The 18,664-nt window shown below is 42.7% G+C and overlaps 1 protein-coding gene across 10 annotated transcripts in view; it reads left to right on the top strand.

Moving 5' to 3' along the window:
* Nucleotides 1-18,664, top strand: part of LOC140739238 (prolyl 4-hydroxylase subunit alpha-2-like) — a 146,976-nt gene that overhangs the window by 41,594 nt on the left and 86,718 nt on the right. For all 10 annotated transcript variants that reach the window (XM_073067348.1, XM_073067346.1, XM_073067349.1 and 7 more), the window contains exon 2: nt 16,580-16,683. In XM_073067348.1, the coding sequence (XP_072923449.1) occupies nt 16,602-16,683 (82 nt within the window). In that variant the 5' untranslated portion in view covers nt 16,580-16,601. The remainder of the gene's footprint in view (nt 1-16,579; nt 16,684-18,664) is intronic.

Raw genomic sequence — 18,664 nt, 5'->3', positions numbered from 1 at the left:
GCACCCTATGTGGCTCACCCATGAGCATATTGAATATTAAAGCAGACTTGAAGACTGGTGGCTTACTTCTGCTCTTGTTCTTAGCCGCTTGGAAACTATTGATTCAGGAATGCTGTGCTAAAGATGTAATGTAACTCCCTAATGCAAGTCGTTTTGCTAATTTACTCTGCACAAGTGAACTAATAGTTGCATTTACAACAGAAATAATATTAACAGGCCTGAAATTATTGCATTTTAGATGAAATCATTAGTTGGAAGAGTTGGAGGCTGTGAGGCCAGTGCATCACAGGCCAACTTCTCCCCAGCATTGAGCACATTTACAAGGAACACTGCCACAAGACAGCAGCCTCCATCCTCAAAGCCCTCATCTGCACGAAGCAATCAGTTTTAAAGCACAAGTAACCCACCTTTGCCCCTCCTCCTGTCAGTAGAAATGGTTACACTGGGTTGAAAACCTAAGCCATGTGTGTAGACCAGGAGCTGGACTTGGTTGTCGGAGGCTATTTGAGACACATGCCACTGGGAGCATTTAATAGATAACGGGAGCTTATCCCCACTACATCCCCTGGCTATGACAATCTTAACGAACCAAGCTCTATAAAATCCTGGTGAGACCACATTTGAAGTATTGTGTTCATTTCTGGTTGCCTCATTAGAGGAAGGAGTTGGAAGCTTTAGAGAGTGTGCAGAGGAAGTTTATCTGAATGCTGCATGGATTGGAGGGAATGTCTTATTCAGATATGTTGAGCAGGCTTGGGTTTTCTGTTTGGAGAGAAGGAAGATGAGAGGTGACTTGATAGAGGTGTACAAGATGATGAGGCATAGAATAAGTGAACAGTCAAAGTCTTTTTCTCGGGGCAGAAATGGGGCAAAATTTAAAGGTAATTGGAGGAAATTAGAGGGAGGATGAAAGAGATAAGAGATAGAATGCCCTGCCAGGGCTGGCGGTAGAGGCAGATACTTTCGGGATGTTTAAGAGACTCTTAAGTAGACACTTGGATGAATGAAAAATGGAGAGCTATGTGCGAGAAAAGGGTCAGATTGCTCTCAGAGTAGGTTAAAAGGTTGGCCCAAATCACAGACCGAAGGGTCTGCACAATGCTGTGCTGTTCCATGGTCACAGAGCTGAGAGCTCAGGGGTCAGTCCTTTGGCAGGGCACACGTTCCACACAGGAGCCGCCGGTACAACCTGAAAATAAGTGATGGTGCATGGAGAGTGACTGACAGGGGAAGGGCATATGCATACCTGTTCACTTTTATATTGGGGGATGGGGGTGTGCACCTCTGCCAGTCCAGTATTCTCTCTGTGCATCAGATGTTTGTGTGATTTCTGTCACTGCTGTCTGTCGGCGAGGCCACATGGAGTTGCGTTATAAAGGAATGCTGCGTGTAGCAGTCGCAATGGCAAACCTCCCTGGAGTAAATTGTTTTATTTTTCTCGGTTTAAGTGGTCTTTGTATCTGTGATATAAATAATCCCAACAGAGATGATATCATTGGACTACTTATAAATACACTGGCGGTAAGAGAGTCAAGCCTTACAATTTGGACTTGTAGAAAAGGCACTGTTTTCCAAAACTGCTGATATGGTCACAGTGATCTTTTTCATATAGATTAATTAGGAGAGTGAACAGAGTCAATATCCTACTGGCTCCACAGAAGCTGATGCAAAGAAATACATAATGGATAACCTCATTGTGTATGGTCCTTGCTGCTAATGATTACAATTCCTAATACACACCTTATTATAAATATGATTTATTTGTGACAAATCTTTAGTTAAGTTCCATTTAGAATACTGTGCATAATGCTGGCTCCATTGTGTCAAGTATTACAAATATAGGACTGACAGCACGGTAGGTTAGTGCTTAGGGCAACCCTCTACAGCACCAGTGAACACCAATTGGGATTCATTTTCCGCTAAGGAGACTGTATGTACTCCCCGTGACTGTGTGCACTTCCCTGTGAACGCTCCTGTTCTCCTGTTCCTTCTCACATTCCAAAGGCGTATGGTTGAGGGTTAGGGGGTTGTGGCCATGCTATACAGGCGCTGGAAATTTGTCGGCATTTGGAGGTTGTCCAGCGCAATCTTCGTTGATTTGGTTTGACACATTTTATTGTATGTTTCAATGTACTGTACATGTAATAAATAAAGCTGATATGATTTACTGTATTTTAATTTGTAAAGCTAGTTCTATTTAAGGAAATAATATAGTGGCACTGGAAAGGAAGCATTGATTCATGTGGATGATATCAGGACTGAGAAGATGTATCAGGGACTGAGGGTCAGGAATTCCTTACACGCACCAATATTTTTATTTATGTTATGAAGAAATTTAACTTAATACTTGCTTGCAAAATGTTTTAGATTTCGAACTGAGGTTGCACTCTTTCAAGTTGATATCTAGAGTCTTCGGGGCCTCTGATGTACTCATTGGAGGAGGTTGTCGGTGTACACTGCACAACTTGACAACATTAGGGTATCAGAATCAGAATCAGGTTTATTTTCACTGACATAAGTGGTGAGATTGTTGTTTTGTGGCAGCAGTACAATGTAGGCCATGAAAAATTACAGTCAGTCACAATAAAAGAAATAAATTAAGCATAAGTGGAATAGCGAGGCGGAGTTCGTAAACCATTCAGAAATCTGATGGCAGACGGGAAGAAGCTGTTACTAAAGCAATTAAGTATGGGTCTTCAGGGTCCTGTACCTCCTCCCTGATGGCAGTAGTGAGAAGGGTGCATGTCCCTGGAGGTGAGGGTCCTTCATGATCAATGCTGCCTTCTTGAGGCACTATCTTTTGATCTCCTCTATATTGGAGAGGGTTGTTCCTGTGATGGAACAGGCTGAGTGTAAAATCCTCGGCAGCCAGTTGGCAATGCAACCAATCAAAATGGTCTCCGCAGTACACCTGTAGAAGTTTGCTGAAGTCATTAGTAACATACCAAGTTTCCTCAAACAGCTAATGAAGTGTACTGCTGGCATACCTTCATCCTGATTACATCAGTCTGTTGGGCCCAGGATAGATCCTTTGAGATGTTGACACTCAGGAACTTGAAGCAACTCACCCTTTGCACTGCTGACCCCCCCTTAACTCTCAGGTCTAGGCTCAATCCTCCCTCCACCAGACTTGATCCTCCACACAGGAAGGAAACTGACAGATTTCATCCCTATTGCGTTCTCTCATCTGCAAGATCAGTTCTGTCAAACTGATGCTGTGGTCCTGTAGAGCATCACATTCAGCAAACTTATCACAAAGCCAGTGTCATATTAAAGGTCCTTTACATGCACTGAAATGTTTCTGACTAAAGGTGAACTAAATTTCTTCAACATTTTTGTCGAGGTTAGATAAAGCTGTTTATGATCGTATCTGTTTGAGATCATGGTCATTCACTCAGCACAGTATGTACTGTATCGTATGACATGGGCAATTGTGGTCTTGATCATGATTGGCTTTGGCACATTTTTCTTCGGAAGTAGTTTGTCATTGCTTTCTTCTGGGCAGTGTCTTTACAAGACAGGTGACCCCGGCCATTATCAACAATCTTCAAAGATTGTCTGCCTGGCATCGGCGGTCGCAAAACCAGGACTTGTGATATGCACCAGTTGCTCATACGACCATCCACCACCTGCTCCCGTGGCTTCAAATGACCCTCATCAGTCAGCTAAGCAGGCACTACATGTGGCCCAAGTGTGACGTGCAGGTCAGCGGAAGGAAGAAGCTCCGTACACCTCCTTTGGTAGAGATGTTTCTCCTCCACCCTGTCACCCATTGATATCTTATTTATGAAACAATAAGACATAGGATCAGAAGTAAGCCATTCAGCCCATGTGGAAGCATTGGAAAGGGTACAGAGGAGATTTACCAGGATGCTGCCTGGTTTAGAGAGTATGGATTATGAGCAGAGATTAAGGGAGCTAGGGCTTTACTCTTTGGAGAGAAGGAGGATGAGAAGAGACATGATAGAGGTGTACATGATATTAAGAGGAATAGACAGAGTGGACAGCCAGCGCCTCTTCCCCAGGGCAACACTGCTCAGTACAAGAGGACACGCCTTTAAGTTAAAGGGAGGGAAGTTCAAGGGGGATATTAGAGGAAGGTTTTTTACTCAGAGAGTGGTTGGTGCGTGGAATGCACTGCCTGAGTCAGTGGTGGAGGTAGACACACTAGTGAAGTTTAAGAGACTACTAGACAGGTATATGGAGGAATTTAAGGTGGGGGGTTATACGTGAGGCAGGGTTTGAGGATCAGCACAATATTGTGGGCTGTAGGGCCTGTAATGTGCTGTACTATTCTATGTTCTATGTTCGAGTCTGCTCAGCCTTTCGATCATGGCTGATTTATTGTCCTCTCAATCAAATTCTCCTGCCTTTCCCTGTAATCTTTGATTCCCTTACTAATCAAAAATCTATCAACCTCCTCTTTAACATAAGAACATAAGAAACAGGAGCAGGAGTAGGCCATCTGGCCCATCGAGCCTGCCCTGCCATTCAATAAGTTCATGGCTGATCTGTGCGTAAACTCAGCTCCATCTACCTGCCTTTTTCCCATAACCCTTAATGCCCTTACTATGTAAAAACCTATCTAACTCTATCTTAAATATATTTATTGAAGAAGCCTCAACTGCTTCACAGATTCCACAGATTCACCACTCTCTGGGAAAAACAGTTTCTCCTCATCTCCGTCCTAAATCTTCTCCCCTTAATTTTGAGGCAATGTCCCCTAGTTCTAGTCTCACCTACCAATGGAAACAACTTTCCTACTTCTACCTTATCTATCCCTTTCAAAATTTTGTATGTTTCTGTAAGATCCCCTCTCATTCTTCTGAATTCCAGAGAGTATAGCCCCAGGCGACTCAATCTCTTCTCATAGGTTAACCCCTTCATCCCTGCAATCAACCTGGTGAACCTCCTCTGCACTGCCTCCAAAGCCAGAATATCCTTCCTCAAGTGTGGAGACCAGAACTGCACACCGTACTCCAGGTGCAGCCTCACCAGTACCCTGTATAGTTGCAGCATGACCTCCCTGCTCTTGAATTCAATCCCTGTAGCAGTGAAGGCCAACATTCCGTTTGCCTTCTTAATAACCTGTTGTACCTGCAAGCCAATTTTTTGCAATTCATGAATAAGCACTCCCAAGTCCCTCTGTACAACAGCATGTTGCATTCTTTCACCATTTAAATAGTAATCTGCTCTTCTATTATTCCTTCCAAAGTGGATGATCTTATATTTACCAACATTGTATTCCATCTACCAGACCTTGGCCCACTCACTTAACCTATCTATATCCCTCTGTAGACTCCCCACATTCTCTGTACAATTTGCTTTTCCACTCAGTTTAGTGTCATCAGCAAATTTTGCTATGCTACACTCAGTCCCCTCTTCCATATCATCAATGTAAATGGTAAACAGTTGCGGGCCCAGCACCGACCCCTGCGGCACCCCACTCACCACAGACTGCCAACTGGAGAAACACCTATTTATACCAACTCTCTGCCTTCTATTGGTTAACCAATCCACTGTCCATGCCAATACACTTCCCCTGACTCCATGCATCTGTATCTTGTTTATAAGTCACTTGTGTGGCACCTTATCAAATGCCTTCTGGAAATCCAAGTGTACGACATCCACCTGTTCCCCTCCATCCACTGCACTTATTATGTCCTCAAAGAACTCCAGTAAGTTTGTCAAACAGGACCTGCCTTTTCTGAATCCATTTTGCGTCTGTCTAATGGAACCACTCCTTTCTAAATGTTTCACTATTTCTTCCTTAATGACAGCTTCAAGCATTTTCCTGACTACAGATGTTAAGCTAACTGGCTTATAGTTGCCCATCTTTTGCTTACATCCTCTTTAAATATACCCAGCAACTTATCTATGAATGAGTTGCACAGATTCACCACTCTTTGGCTAATGAAATTCCTCTTTATTTGTGTTCAAAAGGATGTCCTTCTAATCTGAAGTTGTGCCTCTGGTCCTATACTCTGTCACTACAGAAAACATCCTTTCTACGTTCACTCCAAGTTGACAGTCTGTAATAATTATCAAAGGATTTCAGGACGTTACACACAGCGTTAAGAGGATCCTAGAGTAGTTTAGTTACTTACCATTGATATAGTTAAAGGGTTATATGAAAAGACATGAAGAAGACTGGAATGGAATCTATTAATAGGTTTAAATACTGTGGTTTTCAAAGTTAAACAGCTAACATAGACCGCAAACTGTTAAGACGTCTTTCTCTGCTATGGATACTGTAATTCTGTTAGGCATTCAGTTATCGTGTATTCTGACAAGTTCAAAACTATAATCTTATCCCCTTTTCCGCAACACAAGGCAGACCGTCAGTGCGAGTTGCATTTTGAGTGAGCAAATTCATATTCAGAGTCGGCACATGGCTTACCCTCAAATCCAGAATTAACATTACCGTCCTGTCATGGAGATTTGGCTTTGCTCGCAGAAGGAGAGGCTCTTTGAAGATGCACTCTTTCAAAGTTTGTTTATTTAGAATTATGTTTGATATGACACAGGTAGAAATAAATCTTTCTTATATTACACTGGTGATGGCTGATCAGCTCCAAAGCCACATATGGTGATTGTGGGACTCTAAACTAATTTTAAACAACAAACTATGTTGAAAGATGATTGTGAAAGTACCCTTGGAAATAAAACTGTCTGGAGTTCTATTCTGAGCAAGATTACAGGGCGGTGATATAAATATAGTTCTTTAACTGATATTTTTTTAGAAGACAGAAAAATGCAGGAAGTTAAAGGCGATCTATTAAAGCTATAATAAGATCCGTGCAACTTCCGGGAGAACATAGAACATTACTGATACAGGCCATTCAGCCCACCACATTGTGCTGGCCTTTTAATATACTCTAAATTGAATCTAATCCTTCCTTCCCACATAGCCCTCCATTTTTCTTTCCTTAAGCAATGAATTAGGCCACTTAGCCTAATTTATCTGTGCTGGCTCTTTTAGTCCCACTCTTCCACTCTTTCCTTGTGACCTTCCAATGGCTGAGAAGTTTGGATGTAGTGTGAGGATTTTCCTCTGAGTGTCATGTGTGAAAAATGAGATGTTTCCCCGAACAAAATGGAATGCATTTTCAAGCCAAATTCTACTCCACTGGAGAGAGAATTTAATTGGGGTGAGAACCCAAATTGAAGAATCTAAGTGGAATTCTCAAACCCAACTGTCCCATCCAAGATAGTTCAATGATAAATGCCAAGCTTTGAATATCAACTACAAATTTAATTATTGAAGATGAGGAATACTGTATGGGTTTGAACGTGTGTCCATAACTGACACTTACAGCAGAGATTCAGGCGAGTGAAATAGTTCTTAGAATATTACTGTTACATCCATCCAGCTTTAGGCAGCACTGGGTGCTCCCAATATGGTTCCATCCCATCTGTTAGTAAAAGAGGAAATAAAATAAAGTAGCAAAGGAAACCCTAAACTCAAGAGATTCTGCAGATCTGGAAATCCAGAGCAATGCACTCAAGATGCTGGGGAAACTGCAGGTCATGCAGCGACTATGGAAGGTATATGCAGTTGATGCTTTGGGACAGAACCATCTTCAGGAATGGAAAGGACCAGGGAAGAAGCCAGACTGAAAAGGGTGGTAGAGGGGAAGGAGTACTAGCTGGCAACTGATAGGTGAAACCAGGTGAGTGGGTTGATGAAGTGAGTAGCTGGAAGACTGCAGATGGCAGAGGTAAAGGGCTGATGAAAAGTGATTCTAATAAGAGAGGACAGTGGACCTGTGAAGGAAAGGGAGGAGGAGGGGTAACAGCGGGAGTTGACGGGCAGGTGAGAAGAGAAGGGTTAAGAGGGGAGCCAGAACGGGGAATAGAAGAAGAGATTTGTGTGGCGATTTCTATGGCAGTGTGTATGTTTGTAGTGTCAATGTAAGGTAGCGAGTTAGATCCAGGGACTAATTTTCCAACTCAACTCTTACCCTGACCTACGTAGTTATTTTTCATTCCATTTGTGGTAATCCTCAGTTACATTTCATCATCTCCCTCTAGTGGGCAACAAATCATGCACAACAGGTGTTTCACTCAACTGTTCTGAATTGTTTATTTACAGATAAAAAAAAGGTTATCCAATGTGGTTAGACAAGTAACTGTAATAAAAACAGATCTAGTAGTTCAGCCAGTATCTGTATTGAATCATTTTAGTTACCAACAATTTTTCATTTCCTCCTGGCTCACTCAACCTTCAGGATGTGTGATTAGACCTCTGCTCTGCTTTCTCTACACTACTGATTTTGAGGCTAGGTACAGCTCAGACACCACCTATAAAATCACTAATCACAGAAATGTTGACCATAGCATCTCACATGGTGACACGGAGGCATACAGGAGTGAGATACAGTAGATCATCTGGTCATCAAAAACCTTACACTCAAAGTCAGGAAGAACAAGCAACTGATTGTAGACTTAAGGAAGGGGAAGTCAAAGGAGCACACGTCATTCCTCATTGAGGATCCGTGTTGGAAAGGATGAGCAATTTCAAGTTCCTGGGTTTAAACATCTCGGAGGATCTGTCCTAGGCTCAGAATATTGATGCAATCATGAAGAACGCACACCAGTGGATATACTTCATTAGGTGTTTGAGGAGATTTGGTATATCATCAAAGCCTCGAGCAAATTTCTACAGATGTGCAGTGGAGAGTGTATTGACTGGCTGCATCGCCGTCTGGTCTGGAGGCTCTAAAGAACAGGATCACAAACGTAGCTGTGCAGAGGGCTGTAGACTCAACCAGCTCCATCACGGGCACAAACCTCCTCACCATCAAGGCCATCTTCAATAGGCGGTGCCTTGAGAAAGCAGCCATCATTAAGGACCATCACCAACCAGGGCATGCTGTCTTCTCATTACAGCCATCAGAAAGGAGGTACAGGCGCCTGATGACACAAGCTCAATGATTTAGGAACGGATTCTTCCCTCTACCATCAGATTTCTGAACGGTCCATGAATCCATGAACACTACCTCCCTTTTCTTCTTATCTGTATATTTATCTATCTATCTCATTGCAGCTTAGAGTAATTTTTTAATGTATTGCAGTATCCTGCTGCAGAACAACAAATTTTATGACAGTCAGTACTATGCAAAAGTTTTAGGGCATGTATATATGGCCTGGGTGCCTAAGATTTTTGTATTTGTCAATGCGGAGCAGAGAGCAAGTTTATAAATCTGTGGGGGGGGGGCAAAATCAAAGGGTGTTGAGAATGGTGACGGGCAGCAGTTAGTGCATGTGCTGACACACCCAGCCCTGAGACACCAGGCAAGGTCATTTTATATATATATATATATAACACATATGTGTCTTAGGCACCCTAGCTATATATATGTCTAAGACTTTTGAAGAGTACTGTACAGTATGTCAGAGATAATAAACCTGATACTGATTTTGATTGTTGTCCCAACTCAATGCTTACCTGTGGTATCAAAACGATCTGCAAACAAAATGAAATTTTCATGAAATTTAGAATAGTGGTTTGTTATATTGTGCTTAAATATATGGCAGCTAAATCCTTCATCCCAGCATGCAGGCAAAAGGGTGCCAAAGTAATTCATTTTAACAGAACAAGGACTGAACAAAAACCACAGAATGGATGGAACGAATTCTAAACCAGCTTGGGTACGGAGCAGAATAAGAATAGAGAAATAAATTGAACAAAGTGGGAGATTTTTAAAAAACAATTGAAAAGGCTTTATGAATATTTTAATGATTTTAAACAATAATTATTTTTTAAAGTCTTCAGGTGGAATATTTTAATTATCAGCACCAGAGATTTCAGTGTGAGAGACTGGCAGGAGTAATTAAAAGCCATGCCATCGATGACAGAATAAAGGTTGATAAGGCAAGATGTTGCTGTTCAGAATATATTACAACTTCACACCATTCAATTCGAAGTGAGAAGGGCTCAACACAACTCACAACAGTAGAGTTTGGATATTGTTAATTAATTGCATTGCTTGCTATCTACTGAAAATGGAGTGATATTTATGCATTTTAAATGACAGAGAGACTTGCATCACTTTACTCATTTTCCAATACTGCAAAATTCCTGGTTAGGAATAGGGCCTCACAGCTTGTAGACCCACTGTCCCAGAATGCCAAGGACCCAATTTCAATGCAGACCACGGGTGCTGTCAGTGTGGAGTTTGCACATTCTCCTGTTAATGATGTGGATGCTTCACCTTCCTCCCACATCTCAAAATCATGCAGGTGAGCGGTAGAGTCACCTGTGTCTGCAGGTGAGCGGTAGAGTGACCTGTGTCTGCGGGTGAGAGGTAGAGTGACCTGTGTCTGCGGGTGAGAGGTAGAGTGACCTGTGTCTGCAGGTGAGCGGTAGAGTCACCTGTGTCTGCGGGTGAGAGGTAGAGTGACCTGTGTCTGCGGGTGAGCGGTAGAGTGACCTGTGTCTGCGGGTGAGAGGTAGAGTCACCTGTGTCTGCGGGTGAGCGTTAGAGTCACCTGTGTCTGCGGGTGAGAGGTAGAGTGACCTGTGTCTGCGGGTGAGCGGTAGAGTCACCTGTGTCTGCGGGTGAGCGGTAGAGTGACCTGTGTCTGCGGGTGAGAGGTAGAGTGACCTGTGTCTGCGGGTGAGCGTTAGAGTGACCTGTGTCTGCGGGTGAGAGGTAGAGTGACCTGTGTCTGCGGGTGAGCGTTAGAGTCACCTGTGTCTGCGGGTGAGAGGTAGAGTGACCTGTGTCTGCGGGTGAGCGGTAGAGTCACCTGTGTCTGCGGGTGAGCGGTAGAGTGACCTGTGTCTGCGGGTGAGAGGTAGAGTGACCTGTGTCTGCGGGTGAGCGTTAGAGTGACCTGTGTCTGCGGGTGAGAGGTAGAGTGACCTGTGTCTGCGGGTGAGCGTTAGAGTCACCTGTGTCTGCGGGTGAGAGGTAGAGTGACCTGTGTCTGCGGGTGAGCGGTAGAGTGACCTGTGTCTGCAGGTGAGTGGTAGAGTGACCTGTGTCTGCAGGTGAGTGGTATAATCAAAGTGGAGTTGATGAGGGTGTTAGATGATACTGAGATACATCTCAGGATTTCTTGGGACACATCAGTGATATAACCTGAGGCCCTCAGGTGTTTCGGGTCGTTCAACATCAGACTCTCTCGCCCAGGCAACCCAGCCAGGGTTGAGCAAGCCCTGGCTTGTGACCCAGCAGCATTGGTCCACACCTCTTGATCCATGGCTATCTGGAGGCTTAATTAGCAGCCTCTGTGATGGTCCTGATGCCTCTTTTCTTTGCAGCCCCCATAATGCCAAAAAGAGAGTAGGTTCTGCACAATGAGCAGCCAGCACAGCCTAAGCAGCTCATCGCTGTAGGCTCACATTTTGTCCTCCACCCCTGTCTCTAGCACTGCTCTACCAGCTCCTGGTATTTACATTCAAACACATTCTTGATCCAGTCTTCCCAAGGAACTGTAGGTTTACCATGAAACTGGTTAGCTGTTGAAGCAGGTTCAGTGGACTGAAAAGCCTCTGTCTGGACCATTTATGAGTATAAGTAATTACATTACTGCCATTATAATTCTCTTACGTTCCTCCTGGAGAGAATCCCAGGATCTAGAAATGTAGAACTGGAGCACCACTACTAATTTGAGTGTGTGAAATTGAATAAAGTCAAGTCAAGTCACTTTTTATTGTCATTTCGACCATAACTGCTGGTACAGTACACAGTAAAAATGAGACAACGTTTTTCAGGACCATGATGCTACATGAAACAGTACAAAAACTACACTGAACTACATAAAAACAACTCAAGAAACTACACTATACTACAGACTTACCCAAGAGTGCATAAAGTGCACAAAACAGTGCAGACATTACAATAAATAATAAACAAGACAATAGACACAGTGGAGGGGAGTAAGTTGGTGTCAGTCCAGGCTTCGGGTATTGAGGAGTCTGATAGCTTGGGGGAAGAAACTGTTACATAGTCTGGTCGTGAGAGCCTGAACCAAGCAGTGATACAGCTGCTCAGGATGCTCTCAGTACAACTTTTGTAGAATGTGGTGAGGATGGGGGTTGGAGATGGACTTTACTCAGCCTTCGCAGAAAGTAGAGACGCTGCTGGGTTTTCTTTGCTATGGAGCTGGTGTTGAGAAACCAGCTGAGATTCTCCACCAGGTGAACACCAAGAAATTTGGTGCTCTTAACGATCTCTACCGAGGGACCGTCAATGTTCAGCGGAGAGTGCTTGCTCCATGCCCTCTTAAGGCAACAACCATCTCTCTTGTTCACGTTCAGAGACAGGTTGTTGGCTCTGCACCAGTCTGTTAGCCGCTGCATCTCCTCTCAGTATGCTGACTCGTTGTTCTTGCTGATGAGACTCACCACGGTCGTGTCATCGGCGAACATGATGATGTGGTTTGAGCTATGTGTTGCAGCACAGTTGTGGGTCAACAGAGTGAACAGCAGTGGACTGAGCACACAGCCCTGGGGGGGCCCCCTTGCTCAGTGTGATGGTGTTGGAGGTGCTGCTCCCGATCCTGACTGACTGAGGTCTTCCAGTCAGGAAGTCTAGGATCCAGCTGCAGAGGGAGATGTTCAGGCCCAACATTCTTTCCTCCAGCACTAATCAGGAGGTTGAAAAAGATTAAATTCTCATTCTCTAACATTGTTATATTTTGCTGAGCCTAAAAAAGCTGTGTGGTTTGCAAAATATAATCTTCCTGTTGCAAGCATTTAATTGGATAAGTGGGTCTCATTGTTCCGAAATTAGCTTGCTGCTGTTTCATGGCTAGATTGATGTTCTGCTGTTTATATTCCATAGTGTGAGATTAATGAAGGCTGGATGAAGCCTCTCTAAAGTTCCCAAGGCCATTTACTTAATGTAATCAGTATTAAGAGCTATTGAAGTTAACATTGCACTAAATCTCAGTGATGTTTATCAGAAATGCAACCAAGGGAATTTGTTCGGGTGTTTGCAGTGTTATAATCAAGATCATAACCAGAATCTGGGTTAATATCGCTGGCATATGTTGTGAAATTTGTTAACATTGTGGCAGCAGTACAGTGCAATACATAAAAATAGAAAAGAAAATAATGTATTTATAGTAATTGTATATATATACATATATTTAATTAAATAAGTAACACAAAATAGAAAATAATAAAAGTCTTGAGGTAGTGTTCATGGGTTCAATGTCCATTCAGAAATTGGATGGCAGAGGGGAAGATGGTGTTTCTGAATCATTGAGAGTGTGCCTTTGGGCTCCTGATGGTAGCAATGAAAAGAGAGCATGTCCTGAGTGATGGGGGTCCTTAATGATGGACGCAGCCTTTTTGAGGTATCACTCCTTGAAGGTGTCGTGGATACTAGAGAAGCTAGTGCTTCTAAGTTTACAATTCTCTATCCCCCCCCCCCCATACCAGACAGTGATGCAGCCAGTTCATATGCTCCCCACGGTACATCTGTAGAAATCTGTGAGTGTTGTAGGTGACAAACCAAATCTCAAGCTCCTGATGAACTATAGCTGCTGTCGTGCCTTCTTTGTAGCTGCATTGATATCTTGGATCCAGGTTAGATCCTCAGAGATATTGATATTCAGGAACTTGAAGTTGCTCTCTCTTGCCACTTTTGATCCCTCTATGATTAGCTTTATTTGTCAGATGTCAGACGTACATCGAAACACATGGTGAAATGCATCATTTACGTCAATAACTGTCCAAATATATGCTAAGGGGCAGCCTGCCAGCATTGCCAAGCTTCCGGCGCCAACATAGCATGCCCACAACGTGCTTACCCTAACCTGTATGTCTTTCAAATATGGGAGAAAATTGGAGCATTCAGAGGAAACCCACGTGGTCATGGGGAGGGTATACAAACTCCTTACAGAACGAAGGGAAGTGAACTCCAGTTGGCACAGTAATAGCATTACACTAACCTCCGTGCTGTCGTGCTACTCCAAAGGTTATAGTAAATTAGATTTCATTCACCTGCTCGCTTTGTAAATTCAATTCAATTCAAGTTTAATTATCATTCAACTATTTGAATACAGACAAATGAGACAGCATTACTACGGGGTCAATGTGCAGAACCCACTACCAACAGTCACACACAGTACAGCACACATAAGATAGCAAGCAGAGATTGTATCACAATCACGGAATAAAAGATTCACAAAACTTGCATTATCAAACCATGATAGAGCCTGTCTCCTGCTGAGCAAACACTGGGGGGGGGGGGGGGGGGTTAGCAATGACTCCAGACTAGACGCTGCACACCAACCCAGGTAGAACCCACTGACTCTGATGCACCCACCCCCCCAACTCCCCCAGAAACACTGTGGCTTGACGCCCAGTCCTCACACACGCAAGACAACAAACCCATATAGAATTTCAGAAAAATAAAATGACGCAGAATATGCATGAGACAGAATGTAGTGTTTAGTTGAACTTAAGGCTGTTTTCTCTTCGCCTTAAACCTGATGCAGCTACAGGTTGGGGAACACTGCTTTGCAGTCTCATTCAAGGATAGACTGTCCACCGACACTAAAGGATCAGAGATAAAGCTGTAACATTGCAAGATAGAACATTGAAGCAACATTTTCTTTGGCAGGTTTCTAATGCAGCAAGCAACTAGCTGATTTCCCGGAACAGCGGATATATTAAATTGTATCTGCTTTTAATGATTTTAGGTTACTCTGTTTTCTCTAAGACATGGAGTGTGTTTTTGTTGTGTTCTTTTTTTTTAAGAAAGGATGTGCCAAATGAAACATGCAGCTGTTTTTCTAACTCTTGTTTTTTGGAATCTCAGTGTGTTTCAATCCTGCAGCATGTCTGTTGATGTAATTTGGAGGGAACTTTGGGTAAAACAAACAAGCTAAGACAAAGAAAGTTATCTTGGATTGAACATCTAGGGGTAAACTTCTGGATACCCAGAATCTGGACACCTGGAAGTGTGTCCAAAGCTGTTCCAAACCAATTTTCAGCTCCAACTCCACAGCAAGGTTGGAAATGTGCCAAGGATTTTGGAGACTTTTGTCGGGGAAGGAATAGTAGGGACTTATAACTGGTAAATAGGGATGTGGATTGTGCTAATGTGGTAACAGAACTGCAGACAAAGTAGAGAATACAGCTGCAAAGACACCTAAGTTTCAGGAACTTCACTAATTATGTTATAGAGTGCACTGATTTTTGGAAAGGAAATTGGATTCACAGAAGATTTTATTTTGTATCAGGCCCTAGTCTGCTACTTAATTAAGTCTTCCTGTCACCATCATTATGTTTTCAATATGTAGTTTTACTGGTAATCCTGGCAACTGAGCATTTAACTGCTGTACCAAATTAAAGACCAGTTTTGACTGGTCTCTTGGTGTGCTCCAGTTTTTGAATAAATTGCCTGTATTTTGAACACCATCTCCGAGTGATCTTTCAGTTTGCCCCAGTAGAGGCCAAAGTATAGTGAACTTCTGATTCAGAACCTCCCCAATATGTTTCATGTGCACTTTTCAAGTGCAGTCACTGTTCTAATACAGTCGACCCTCCTTATCCACAAGGGATTGGTTCCAGAACCCTTTGTAGATACCAAAAAACGCAGATGCTCAAGTCCTTTATTTAACCTGTTTCAGTGCAGCGGATCTTATGGCCCAGCGGATCCCCTGACCTTATTTAACCTGTCTCAGAGCGGTGGTCTTTAGGACCCATCAGAGCTCTGAATCTGCAGTGTTTCTGTTCACGAAAATAATCCCGATCATGATTGAAAATAAAATGGAAATAATAAAGCGATCGGAAAGAAGTGAAACGCCATCGGTCATTGGAAAAGCCTTAGGCTACAGTTGGTCAACGATCGGAGCAATTTTAAAGGATAAAGTGAGAAAGGCCCTGCCTCGATGAAAGCTACAATTATTATTAAGCAACACAATCGTTTAATTATTGAAATACACGTTTTTTAAGTGTTTTATATGCATAGAAAGGTAAAATATATACTATTTTCGTAGACAAATGTTTGACTAACTGAAGCTAAATAATACTGGATGTAGCTGTTCCGACTTACTTAGCAAGAGAACTTATGATTTTTTTCAATCCTGATCCATGATAACCCATGCACATCCTCCCGTATAGTTTAAATCATCTCTACATTACTATATTACCTAATACAATGTAAGTGCTATGTAACTAGTTGTTATACTGCATTGTTTAGGGAATAATGACATGAAGAAAAGTCTGTACATGCTCGAACAATGAGTGCTAGAAGAGCACTTCCGGGTTTTCTCGATTCGCGGTTGGTTGAATTCACGCATGCGGAACTCGCGGATAAGGAGGGCTGACTGTGTATTGAAAATGGATTGGTGCAGTTTTGTACATTGCTGTCAATAACTACAAGGGAATTGTCAGATTTAGGGATTTTGGTAAACCACTAAATATTGGCCAGGACACTGCTTACTTGATGAAACTTGAAAGACTCTGACTTGGGAAGGTGATGCATTTTATTGCCAGAATTTTAAATCTTGAAGCATCACCTAATCCAAACAAATGTTAATTTTATTGATGTGGTGATAATTGGCATGCTGAAGAGTGATTACCTAATAATGTTGTGTGTTGATTGTCTAGGAATCTTCTACGCTCTTTAAACATGAGATACTTCTCTCTCTGTCTTCTCTGGATCAGCTGGTGCTATGTGTCGCAAACGCAAGCAGAATTCTTCACGTCCATAGGTAAGACTTATCGGAATACTAGTATTTCTGATTAATTCTGGCAACATTTTGCAAACTTTCAGCATAGCTGGACACTTCTACTAGATAAACCAGAGATGAATTAATTACACCCTCCCACCTTCAACAAAAATGCATCATTGGCTTACTTATGTTAGTGATCAATCATTGCTTATGGGTAAAACACAGACTTTGCACTCTCTTGCATTCACTTCAAGAAGACTTGGAATGCCTGCTTGGTATTCCTGAACTGCGTCCTCTGGTGTCCAGTTCCTGTTGACTAACAGCAGCACACTGGAGATCCCAGAAGGTCTGGACAAGAACTGAGCCTAGTCTGACTGCAGCCCACAGCTCTAATGTAGAACCTGACCACCCCTCTTGGTTCAGATACAATTGTGAAAAAAATGGTGTTTTGCCTTATTTTCAGGGGCTCTGAGGGGCAGAGTTTCTGCTTAGGTACTTGAAAAACTGAACATACATTCTGCAAGTTTTAGGGAATTTTGATTAATTTTGAATTGATCTCTTTAAACAGACATGAATTTCCTCTGCCTATCATAAGCACAGGGATAACAGTCATAGAGTAATACAGTGTGGAATCAGGCTCTTCAACCCAACATGTCCATGCTGACTGTGGTGCCTACCAAGTTAGTCCAATTTGCCCAATATCTTAAGTTCCTAAGACCACAAAACACTGGAGCAGAATTAGGCCATTTGAGTCTGCTCCACCATATCATCACAACTGATTTATTATCTCTCTCAATCCCATTCTCCTGTCTTCTCCCCGTAACCTTTGATGCCCTTGCTAATCAAGAACCTGTCAAGCTCTGGTTTAAATATATCCAATGACTTGGCCTCCACAGCCATGTGTGGTAATGAATTCCACAGATCTACCACCTTCTGGCTAAAGAAATTCCTCCTCATCGCTGATTTAAAGGGATGTCTTTGAATTCTGAGACTCTGTCTTCAGGTCCTAGACTCCCCCATGATAGGAAACATCGTCTCCACATCCACTCTATCCGGGCCTTTCAATATTCCATAGTTGAATTTTTTCTGAACTCTGTCTATGTACTTATCCAAAAGCATTTTGCACATTGTGATTGTACCACCCTGAATCACTTTCTCTGGCAGCACATTCCGTGAACAAATTAACCCTACAGGATGAAGTTTACCCTCAGTTCCTTTTTAAAACGTTTACCTCTTACCCTAAACCAATGCCCTCTAGTTTTTCATTATCTTTCCCAAGGGAAAAAGACTGCGTGTGTTCATCCTGTCTATGCCCCTCATGATTTCATGCACCTCTGCGAGCTCATCCTGCAATCTTCTACATTCCAAGGATTGAAGTCCTAGCCTGCCCAACCTGCTCCTCTAAACCATACCCTTGAATCCTGGCTGCATCCATGTAAAATGGTTCGTTAAAGTAGCCTCCTGAAAATCGTGACAATGATCTTAGCAAGATGCCTAATGTGGGATGCAACCGTGCAGAAGTGGACATCATTCATTTATTTAATGGCAGGAAGATGTGCACACAGGGCACTAATTCTACTGGACGTTCAAAGGTCAAAGTAAAGTGTGTGTGTGTGTGTGTGTGTGTGTGTGTGTGTGTGTGTGTGTGTGTGTGTGTGTGTGTGTGTGTGTGTGTGTGTGTGTGTGTGTGTGTGTGTGTGTGTGTGTGTGTGTGTGTGTAACCATTTACTACCCCCTGAGATTCATTTTCTTATAGGCATTCACAGTAAATAGAATGAAATACGATAGAATTAATGAAAAAACTACACACGAAGACTGACAAATAACCAATATACAAAAGAAATTCTGCAAATTTTAGGATGTGTGTGTGAGCATTGTGAAGATAATCTTGGAACACCCAAACGACAATAAAGCAAATTCCGAAACAACTTTTTGCTGTGAGATTTAGCCGTATGCATAGATCGATCTTGCCCCGCTGTGCCAGAGAAAGTGGAGATTAACTCTTTCTTTTCTCTCCTCC

This window comes from Hemitrygon akajei, chromosome 15 (genome assembly GCF_048418815.1).
Source record: "Hemitrygon akajei chromosome 15, sHemAka1.3, whole genome shotgun sequence".
Taxonomy (NCBI): Eukaryota; Metazoa; Chordata; class Chondrichthyes; order Myliobatiformes; family Dasyatidae; genus Hemitrygon; species Hemitrygon akajei.
Note: the sequence above shows the minus strand (reverse complement) of the source record. Positions and strands in the feature narration are given on the sequence as shown.